At 38.3% G+C, this 11,297-nt stretch overlaps 4 protein-coding genes across 4 annotated transcripts in view; 3 read left to right on the top strand and 1 right to left on the bottom strand.

The window, feature by feature from the left end:
- The window catches only part of Myo10A (unconventional myosin 10A), a 39,921-nt gene extending 36,839 nt beyond the window's left edge, over window positions 1–3,082 (top strand). The window contains exons 30-34 of the mRNA XM_026814662.1: window positions 422–606; window positions 677–809; window positions 886–1,090; window positions 1,165–1,301; window positions 1,374–3,082. Coding sequence (XP_026670463.1) covers window positions 422–606; window positions 677–809; window positions 886–1,090; window positions 1,165–1,301; window positions 1,374–1,625 — 912 coding nt within the window. The 3' untranslated portion in view covers window positions 1,626–3,082. The remainder of the gene's footprint in view (window positions 1–421; window positions 607–676; window positions 810–885; window positions 1,091–1,164; window positions 1,302–1,373) is intronic.
- LOC108626191 (uncharacterized) lies at window positions 2,836–6,765 on the bottom strand. The gene is made up of 6 exons (XM_018026726.2): window positions 6,302–6,765; window positions 5,903–6,029; window positions 5,657–5,754; window positions 4,391–4,607; window positions 3,798–4,332; window positions 2,836–3,712 (listed from the first exon to the last, which is right to left on the bottom strand). Exons 1-6 carry the CDS (start codon window positions 6,338–6,340, stop codon window positions 3,412–3,414), a joined length of 1,317 nt encoding a protein of 438 aa, XP_017882215.1. The 5' UTR covers window positions 6,341–6,765; the 3' UTR covers window positions 2,836–3,411.
- A 1,599-nt stretch (window positions 6,766–8,364) lies between these two features.
- On the top strand, window positions 8,365–9,586 carry LOC108626018 (putative RNA-binding protein 46). Its single transcript, XM_018026419.1, has 3 exons — window positions 8,365–8,482; window positions 8,776–9,263; window positions 9,350–9,586. The coding sequence occupies exons 1-3, from the start codon at window positions 8,365–8,367 to the stop codon at window positions 9,584–9,586; spliced, it is 843 nt and encodes a 280-aa protein (XP_017881908.1).
- Window positions 9,587–10,248: 662 nt separating this feature from the next.
- Adsl (adenylosuccinate lyase) overlaps window positions 10,249–11,297 on the top strand; it is a 20,108-nt gene continuing 19,059 nt past the window's right edge. Inside the window, exon 1 of the mRNA XM_018026651.2 lies at window positions 10,249–10,492. Coding sequence (XP_017882140.1) covers window positions 10,349–10,492 — 144 coding nt within the window. The 5' untranslated portion in view covers window positions 10,249–10,348. The remainder of the gene's footprint in view (window positions 10,493–11,297) is intronic.

Genomic DNA, 11,297 nt, shown 5'->3' with positions numbered 1-11,297 from the left:
CGCGATCGGATAAAGCAAATGAAATCTCGAAAAGTACGCAATGCTCATTGTTACTAACAATGGATGCGATGAATTAATCGTTATAGAATAAATTAATGTACTTACCGGCACTGGATTGATCGTATTTTAATCGATTTTTCACTTTTCTTCCCACAATTACACGACAACGACACAGAGACGCACACTGCCTCGACTCTAAATGGCGGACGTACCGCGGCCGATCCGCCTGCGCGCCAAATTCAAACCGCGTGTACAGTACCGCGCACATACGAATTTCAAATAAATTGCAGAAATAACACGTATTAATAATAGAAACGTGTTATATTTAAAGTGAAATTTGTTCCTTGATTATTTATACGTAAATTCACGTAAATTCAATATCATGTTTCTACCTTGTATGAATAATTATGTTTATTAATAGGACGTTATCGAGGAGATGTGCAATATAATATCCGTAAGGAATCCTCACGAAATGGACGAGTTTTCGTTATACTGCATCGTCGAAGGAGATGCATTCACCATGCCTCTAGCAAGAGACGAATACGTACTCGACGTAACTACAGAATTGCATAAAAATCATCAAGTCTTCTATCTAATATTCTGCAGGCACGTATTCTCTTAGTAATCAATTATTAATAAAACGATAAGATACGTAATATCGTCTTTTCAAATTCAGATCCGTCTGGTATTATCCTTTGAGACTGGACGCACCGTTGTATATAGAAGTTGTGTTCAATCAGATAGCTCCGGATTACTTGGAGGGTCACCTACTAGTTTTACCCGGCGAACATTTACCTCAAGAAGTCATAGTGAGTTATAATATTTCAATATTATTAAGATATATATTTTAATTATTTTTTCTAATGTTTCTCCTTGTCTTCGCAGTATGATATGGCCCAGATTGCAGCTCTTTTGCACAGGGCAGCTGATATGACGTACGAACCGTCCACGAAGGAAATCAAATACTTGTTACCAAAACCAGTGCTTAGTTTAAGAGAGCCACGACCGCAGCAGTGGTCGAATATGGTTCAACAGGCGTGGAATAACGTGCAGCATAATACAGTGGCAGCTTGCAAAGCTCAGGTACTCGGTAAGTGCGTCGGATCTAATTTTTCTGTACAGTTTTCTTTTAATCCGTTGAATCAATGATAAAATCGTGTGTAGAAATTTTATGGAAGTGGCCGCTATTCGGATCCAGTTTCTTCGCAGTGAAAAGGGTGCCGGAAGGGAAAGAGAAGGGCGGCGAGCACCTCCTCGCGCTCAACAGACACGGAGTTCATTTCATCGACTTAATCACGCATGTAAGTTTCCTAATTTTGTATTTTTTTTTATCCAGGAGTAATCAAGTGACGATATGAACTTTCAATTTTCAGGAAACTCTGTATCATTATCTCTATTCCGAAGTGATCTCCACTAGGAAAGTGAAATCAGAAGAAGGAACGCTTTACTTGGACATGAAATGCGGCAATTTGATGCAGCAGCGCATCACGAGACTTCAGACTGAACAGGCTCACGAGATTTCGCGATTAATTAGACAGTACATCACCATGGAACAAAGAGCGAGCAACGCTCAGGTCGCTGGCGTTGGATATGATGCGTTCTTAGGATTTTTTAACTGCGCGTAGAATTTATGACAGAAGGTAAGGCAAGAGGATTACAAGAGTTTGTCCGTACCTTGCTGAAGGTACCGTTTTTTAACATTTTGGAAGTCATTAGTTAAACGACGATTCGAAGGTCTCGAGATACTTAAGGGAAACTTTCGGGTTGTCACAGCACATAGCTCATTTTGGCTGGGCTTCTCAGTTTTTTTTTTGTTGGGAAATGCAACCCCCTCTACTCTTGATTTTTGCCCCTTCTGCGATTTTTACGAAGGAGCTTTGTCCAGCAGCGGACAGATTCATTGGAGTTTCGTTAATCAGCAAGAGCACATCACGCGTAGAAACTCACAGCAAGCGTAGTTCAAGTTATTGATTATTAAGACGCGTATATTTATTGTACAAAATACAGTCCATTAGTTTAATCAAGCATTGCATTTTTATTGTGTATAATATCTAACTCACTCCGCGCATTCTGGCATCCGCATCAATTACGATTGTGGACCAGGGCTCAACAGGATTTGGCATGAGATAAAATTTATCCAGCGTACCATAGAAATATCAGTGTTTTCAACGCTCTTCGCTTGTTTGAGAAAGTTCATAGAAAATTACTCTTTGTTATTTATTTATGAGAGAATTAGGGAGAGGAGGGAATTGTAAAAATTTCGATTTGTTAAGCAAAAGAAGAATAGAAAAATATAGTTTGAATCTTACGACTTGTAAATATGTCTAGTTAGAATTGAGGAACAGACAGTTTTATTCTATCGTAGATAGAGTCATTGTAACTTCAAGTGGCGATCTATACGTAAGTTCATACCTCGATAAAGACAAAGCGAACGGTGTATCGCGTTGCAATGAATTATAACAATAACACGATGTTCAAACTTTCAGTTTAGTTATACAGCGTTGAGAAAACTAACGTAAATTAATTATATATAACGCTAATACGTAAAAGGAGAGAGAGTGGGAAAGAGAGGAACGAATGCTCAAGTCAAGTATCTAAGCAATTAATCTCAGCTCTGTAAATACGTGTTTAGAAACGATTAGAAAAAGAAGGGACTGCGTGCGAAGCTGAGAGAGCGACGGTTCAGTGAAACAGTAATTAACAGATTTAATGAAGTTCGATGTTGGAACACGTCGACGCTCTTGATGAGATCTTCCGATCGATTCCTTCATCTCAGCGCTTACAAATTTCGTTTTGTTCGATGACTGAAAAAACTGTCAAATAATGAGGGAGGTCTTGATAAGGTAATCGATTTATTTATATAAAATGTGTAAGAAAAGGAAACAATACGGTACACGACGCAAGAGTTAATGTAAATCTGATTGAAGACTAACATCTTTCACGAGTACGTTCTGATGAAGACTAACAAGCTGCGGTTACATGTTTATCACAAGGAGACATTATTATTAATAATTGTATGTATGCGTATCGATGTGAACGGAGGTGTTAAAACTTTATATTAAAAGTTTCTACATATAAAACGGATTGTGTTTTCTTTCGTAATCCTATCCAACATCATTGCCAATAAAAAATGATCTCAAAGATATATACGTGTATTTACTGGTACAAAAGAGGCAGTGTGAAGATAAGTCATGATAAAAATAAATATACATATTGTATAATAATAAGTACAATTAAAAATCTAATGTTAATTAAAATATTAATTTATCTCGCACTTCGTGTTTTGGTACGTCATTCTTGCTTCTAATATTTCAGGATTATCCTTATTTGACTATCTATCGATCTAATCGTTTCATAAAATTTGTTCCTTAGACTTTCTGTTCAAATTTCCTCAGTAAAAAATTGATTCCATTAAATCCTATCGCGAGTGGGACTCGAGCCAGGCGTTTTCGTTTTCGTCTCCTTCGGCCAGTTACTGACAGTGTGTCGGACGTATCCTGGGTCGGTAGGCGACGATGGCGATCGAACATTCGGTGTCTGTGTGCTCGTTGTTCGCAGAGAACTGAAACACTCTTCCAGCATCTCGATCTCGTCCTTGTTCTGATCGTAACCCTTTGGCGGCGGTGGAATATTGAAAGAAACGTCACGACCTTTCTTCTGACTCCCCCTCATACGAATTGGCACGTTGTCGTACTGACTGGTGTCGGAGTGTCTGTTATCACAACCAATAAAGGTTCGATAAACTAAGTCGTCGGATTGAACGATGATGAAAATGAATAATTCTGATTGATAATCACCTGTAGCCCTCGAAAGCTTCCTCCACATCGCGTTCGACTTTCATGATCCTCACACCAGGATTCATCACCTTCGCAAACATGCTGTCGCTCCTGCGATTCGAATCGGTAGGGAAACGAGGGGTGTCGACTTCGTCGACTGGCCTTTGATAAATATCCTGAGCCTTGTACACCACCGTGGGAGCGTCCATCCTGTGATCCATTTTATATCCTCTCTCAGACTTCTGCATCTCAGAGTCTCGGTACATCTGCGAGTCCCTGAGAGCTCTCCCATTCTCAAAATTTTGCGTGTACTCCTTCAGCTCCCTATCTACTCGGTCGAAACTTTCGACGTCCTCTTCCCTGGACGCATCTTTAGAACGTTGACGATCCTTCTCCCATTTGTGAAATTCTTCAGACTGTGCTTGTGAGCTTTTCTGCTGTCGTTCCTCTACTTTTTCAAAACCGTCATTCACATTGCCATTGTCGTCTTTTTTAGAAGTCTTCGGACTCGCTTTCGATTTCGATTCTTTCTCGCTCGTAATCGTCGTTATTTTAGCTACGAAAAGATAATCAGAAAATATTTCTATGTTATTTTGAATAAAATATTCGTTTACCTCGTTTATCAGTTAAACGCTCCCTCATCTCGCTAGTCTTCTTCTTAGGCGTGCTCATTAATAAATCAGCGATGAAGATCAGCGCTGTCACTAAACACAGCGCTCCGAAAACTGCTGCATTGTCTATGAGATCCTCGGGGACATTCTCGATAGAGGCCATAGATAAAGCACCGACGATACCGAAGAGAATCACGCCGAGTCCAAGGAAGAATATTTCCTTAAATTAGAGAAATTAATCTTCAGGATCGTTTTAATATTAATTTCTTCCTTAGTTTTCATAATAGAAGCGAAACAGCCTTCGTCTAGAATTCCGCAACTTGTATTCCTTTTTATGATTTCTTCACAATGGTACCATTGAAAGCAAAACATTCATCGCTGTGCCATTTACATTTCTTCAGATATTCTTCAATGCAAATTTCATACTCAATGAATGCTCATGTATTCGAAAATGATCGGCCCAGCCTCATGAGTCACTAAGTCCGAGCATAGTATATGCAATACATGACTCAATTGCTCTAACGCTACAAGGATGCTGTTACGTGCCTCTTCTTGCAGTAACCTTGCCCCACGAAGACGACGACGACGTAATATCGGTTGGATAACGATATTCTCACGCTGTCGTTAAAAAGCCATGCTCCACATTCAAACGATTTCTCGTTTCACGCCCAGATCTGTGCGTGAGTCAAAAGAAAAACGGGGCCTTGGAGAAGAATTCCGTGTCGCGTCCAAGCAGTTCAATCATTATTGTTGACTGTCTAATGAAGGTGTGCCTCGGAAGAACGAGATTTGCAACCAGGAAGAACATTAAAAATCTGATGCGTACGATTAGTATCGTGAGAACGGCGGACGCTACGCCTTGGAAAAATTGTTGATCGATGAATTTGAATAAGAAATGCGAATGGCAGGCTCAGATAGATTTTTGCAAGCAAAAACAGAAACGAGAAGAAGTGTACGTCTAATCGGAAAACAAGTTTTTCTGCCGAATAATTAATTTAGTCGTAATTATTGTTTTTGCCGCGTCATGCGTCCGAGGTGTGGACTGAACAAAAAGACATTAATGAGCGATAAAATCAGGCGGTGCGTCGAAGGACGCTGCGTCCCGTAAAGGAGAAAGAATACCTTGGATAATCTAAACAATGAGACTATTAAAGAACGGTGACGGGTTGCGTAATTGTCGAGGAAGAAGAAATTAAGGGAAGTGCACGTTTTAGCCACGTTCCAAATTTTATGTACCTACGATGTGAAATAAATAAAGAAAACCATTACCGTCTTGCGACCGTTGAGCTCTCCGGTAGCAGCGGCAATCAGTAGACCCGTCGTGATTATTATGTAACCGCCGCAGGTCGCGGTTGCAAGAGCGGCGCCTGGATCAAAAGAAATCTTGCATGTTTTGCATATTGCTTCTTCCGGCATAATCATCATTCATGAACGATATTACAGTAATTTGTATCTACTAAATTTATTTCTTCAAACGATTCAAGAATGATTTAAATAAAATGAATATTTGCAAACCTATTGCACCCCACGTGACATTATTCAAGAGGGACCATTCCCTGCTGCGGCTCCTCAAGTAATGGAACACCCTTCGACTCTCGTCATTCGTCACCCTAAGCGCCACCACGCATGCGATACACAGTATCTGAGAAAAAAGATAATGATACCTCGTCAGGTTTGTTCAATTCATTTATAATTGAATAAAAAAGTGAGAAGGAATTGAGATTCAATTTTATCCTTTCCCTGCTATGTAGGGATAATTAGAAATAATTAATTGTGGGAGTATGCTAGGGTATAATTGCGTTGTATCGTGAGAACACTGACACGAGACCAATTAATAATAACTGAAATGTAAATTCTACTGCTGTTTAAATTTTACTATCTTATTTCTGCATTTAGAATAAATTTTATACATACCACTTCAATAATTCTGATAAACACTTTGCGGTTCCACATGGCTATTTATTCACAGATTATTACGACTGTTATAAAGCTCATTCTTCGATCAGATAGCACTATTATTCAATTCTTACACTGTCATTTTAAAAAGTGTTCAATTTTTATGAAACGATCCATTGGCACGTTCAAACCAATTACAGAAACATGGGTAATTTATTAAAAATGAATACAGAATTTTATGTTCACGTGTTCACGAAAATGAAAGAATTAAAATAAATTATAAAATAAGTTTTATTCATTTCGATAATCAATTGACGAACTATGTTACCAATTAGTTAACGAAATGTTCAAGTTCTGGTTTATGTCTTGATGAATTTCGGAAGGAGGATCCGAAGACGATTCGCGGCGCGGGTCGGTCGGCAACTGAGGAGAATAGAGAGGATCGGAGGCTCGAGTTGCCTGTACATACGTACGGCGTGTCGCGTAATAAGGTCTGCGTACTCCTGGTAACAACAATGCTATTATCGTTAGGTGCATTGGCGCAGCACGGTGTGAATTTTCGCAACAAATACCGTGGAAATGGTTAACGAACCGGCTTGCACCTTGAACCGGTTCGATAACGTTCCAACGAACCGGCGCGCCAGGGAAACTAAATGAAACATACAATTTTTTCTTAACGAACCGATCAGTCGTTCATTAAATTATTTCCGTATGAATATATTGTTCAAGCATTGTTTGAGACGAAGTTTCTGAGGAAATTCTGGATGGAATACGTGAAATGATTCACCGGTGCGACGTAATTACAGTAAAAAAAATTACATCGATGTCACGATAGGACAAATTGCTTGTTTAACGCCAGTGGAATATAATTTCCTTATTGAGTCACGGTATGAATCATATCAAATTGAAGATTTGAGTGAATGAAAAAAATCTGACCGTTTTCTAATATCTTTGCAAACAGCTAGAACATTCTTCTGGTATAACAATTTATCTGTGTTATTATTATAGATGAGGATTTCATTATTATTTTTGAGGATCAAACAACATTGTCCTCTATTCGGGTTACGAGTGTCGATTCGGATACATTGTATAACGTAGAGACTCGCCAGGCGATCCACTGAGAAACAGTGTAGCGTTTGAAATTTGACGTATATTTCATATGGAGAGACGTGCTGTTAAAACCACGATGAATTCTTTAATTTCCACGAAATTCTGCCATTGTCATAAATCATATGTTAGGTTTATGTTACTGCAAAAGTAGGACATGAATTCAATAGACAATACAGAATCTAGCGTAATAAAGTATGAAACTAATAATGTTTTTAACATATGTATACTGTATGTACGTATACGTATATGTGAAACAAATTGAAAGAGCAATACTCGAAATGTAAGAGTATGACAGATGACGATATTTAAAAATGAAGATTGATAATTATTAATTATGAATAATGTATTTACAATGTAATTGTTATTAATCCTAGTCTCTTAAATGCAAAGAGAATATTTTCTCTGTGCATGTGATGAAAATATAATTTCACTGCTGGAAAAACTATTTGCAAATATAATAATTCTTTATTAAAAGACTATATTAATGAAAATTGTTATTGTTACAAATATCTAAAAATAATCGATCGTTCCCTTGGAGTTCCAACATTCTAGAATATAATGGAAGTGGAAGAAACGGTATAAAGCAAAAACAGAAGAATATTGACGAGAGAAAAATAAATTTTGAGGATGAAAAAGGAGACGAATATTATCTCCCCACCAGAGTCTGAGTAAAAAAATAAAATTGCCCAATGGCAATGGCCCGAAATAAGCGCCATCTGACCCCCATGCACTTGATCCGATCTGTTTGGCTCATGGGACGATCGTTTAGTTAGTGGACCGGTCCTTTTCAACTCGCAGTGGTATCGGAGGTGTCTTCGTTGACGATCGACCTCTCTGTGATAAACGTATCTCACAGGACGGTCCGTTCTTCAGAATATGTGAATCGAAAGTGAAATCATTTTTTAAAAGAATGAAGTGAATGTAAAATAATGTTCAATGTAAATAAATTATTAGAACAGTGTAAAGTAAATATGCCGATTAAGGAAGGCCAGTTCGAAGCTAATCAAATATCGATGCCATCACCTATGATGTGTCAACAATTAAAGGAAGACAAAATTATAAGGCTGCAAAATATTAGAAAACAGTTGGGTGAGTATAATTATTATTTTAAAACTAACTCTAATTTTATTATAATAACGATTAGAAATATTAAATATCGTATTATGATTCCTTACGTAGTCGTCTTCTTTTTATCGTAAAAATAAAATTACTGTTGGATGCATTGTCCCCCCTCGATCGTTGATTGTTACGACACAACAGTTTACAACAATCCATAGTTGCGTAATTGACCAAATATAGCGTGATTCTTTGATTCTCCCGATTTCTTCTCGAGAAAATCTGCGTTCGCCAAAGAAACGTTAACAAGTTCTAATTAAATCTAGCGTACTTAAAAAGTCGGAAGTCAATGATACAATCCCGCGGCTCGGACGGGAGATCGAACAAGGAACAATTGGAGGTCAGCCTGAAATTGTTGAAACTCGTAGCCGATACGCAATTAAGTTTGACTCAAGTCAACGGGCAGAGGAAGCTGGGCCCACCGTCCGGGTGGGTGGGATCCCCTCCCGGGCCTAAGTGCGAGGTCTTCGTCGGCAGCATTCCCCGCGATTTTTATGAACCCGAGCTCGTTCTCATCTTCAGCACCGTTGGAACGATTTACGAATTGCGTTTGATGATGGAATTCTCCGGCGCTAACCGGGGATACTGTTTCATCATGTTCACCACCGAAGAGGAAGCAGCCTGTGCCGTTAGAGAGTTGGACAAGTACGAGATTTACCCTGGCAAGAGGATCGGAGTTGTTGCCAGTACGAACAACTGTCGAATCTACATGAGCCAGCTCCCTCGCCACATCGGCACGCGAACAATTATCAGAGTTAGTTGATTCATTCTTTTTTTTTTTCTCGCCGGTTTATTTTACTCGTATTTCTGTTTGACGTATATCGTTTGTTTCATACACAGAGGATTTACGACTACACCGAGGATATCGAGAAAGTGTGTGTATATCGGAATTTTAAGGGCTTCGTTTCCTACGTGTTGATTTCGTATAATACCCATCGCAGTGCGGCGATGGGTAGGAAGAGATTGCTGCCCGAAGCGGCGAATTTATTTAAAAATACCGAGGTCAATATCGAGTGGGCCAATCCGTACATATCTCCTTCCAACGTGGTACGTATGATTAAAGTATCTTTCGTATAATACAATATTCGAAATTTGAGTTGAATGTTCAATATTTTGTTCGAATTACAATTGTATTGAGAAAGGATCGTAAATTTGGTAAAGAGAGGTCAGTGTTTGCAAATTGCATCGAGTGGCAATACGATTTTCCTCTTGCGAACAGGGGAACAATGCCGCGGCGGTCAATTATGGTCCCACGTGAAAACGGAACGTGGGTACTTTCCCTTGTTAGATCGTCTACGCAAATGGCAATACGATTCGTACGAATCGAAAAACCTTGCGTGGATCGCTGCAAAGTCGCGACGCACCTTTATCCCGGCCTTCATTTTATGAAAAAGGTTGATGCTCATTTTTATGCTTGATTATTAAGTAGCCATGGCAACGAACCGAAATAACCGCTATGAAATTATATTAGTTTTTACACTCTTATAATTCTTGTATTTATCATATTATAATTACATTTAATTTTATACGAATTGTTATAAAATAACTATTAATTTATTTCAGTCATTATCACAATTCTAACTGCATACATAAATCAATGCTTTTATATAAATATTTTATTATCAATTTTTGTATATTCTGGTTTGAATTGTCACGTTTTGAACGAAATAGTATTCCGTCTGACTACGAGGGGGAGCGCCAAACATTGAAGAGTTTGCGCGGTGTCAGATGTAATCGAGTCGATCAGCTGTTTGCATCGTTCCTCATTGCTCGCGTGCTCTGCTCCGAAATCGTTGCACCGCTCCTGTTCTTTTTTATTTTAATCGTGAAAGAGTGAAAATGAGCGGGAATAGTGAATACTGTGATTATCGTAGCCCCTTGGCAACGAGATACGCATCGAAGGAGATGCGGTACAACTTCAGTGATCAGCAGAAGTTTAGCACGTGGCGAAAACTATGGATTTACTTGGCCAAGGCGGAAATGGTTCGTAGCCGGCGAAACGAAGTTGTCATAGCTTATTTTTGAAACGTGTATTAATGAATTTTGTCCTAACACGTTTGCTTCGCGCTTTGCTGATTGTAATTTAAATGTATTTGTATGTTAATTTTGTGGACTATTAGAATAGAATTAATTCCAGTTTTAATGTATTTTATATATTACTGTACATATTATTTATAGACATATGATAAAAAATTGTTATAAATATTTTATTATTGCTGCTGCTATATAAGTGCTGCATAAAACGAAACATCGTATTGCCACATATTTGCCATTGTGCAAGTATTGAGAACATTTCCAAAGGGTCATCAGAGGTTCATCTCATTCGAATATCATACACAGGCCACGATACGAATTTGCAAACACGAAGCGTCTCTCTTAAGGATATATTGGCTATACAGTCAATCCCAAAAGTTTATGTACCTTAGAAAAACGCATTTCCTATAATTAAAAAGAAATCAGACGTCGGAAGAATAATGCTAATAATAAATACGAGCTAAAAAGTATAGAAGGAAATACCCAATTAAGTATTGACGCTGACGGAAATTTTTTTTTTTCAAAATTGCGAAAAATGCTTCAATTAAAAGATGTTTTCCTTCTAACTTCGATATTTAACGAGTTACGTATGATTATTTGGCATTTTATTGATGTTGACAAAATCCGACCATCCCAGCGTCGAACCGGCGAACTTTTGGCAAAAAATTTCATTTTTCCTTAATTACTCCCAAACCGTTGGACATACGGAAAAATTGTATAGAACCTTTCTTGTAGAGGACGACGAGATCTACAA

This window comes from Ceratina calcarata, unplaced genomic scaffold, assembly GCF_001652005.2.
Source record: "Ceratina calcarata isolate Rehan_Ccalc_2016 unplaced genomic scaffold, ASM165200v1 scaffold39.2, whole genome shotgun sequence".
NCBI classification, from domain to species: Eukaryota; Metazoa; Arthropoda; class Insecta; order Hymenoptera; family Apidae; genus Ceratina; species Ceratina calcarata.
Note: the sequence above shows the minus strand (reverse complement) of the source record. Positions and strands in the feature narration are given on the sequence as shown.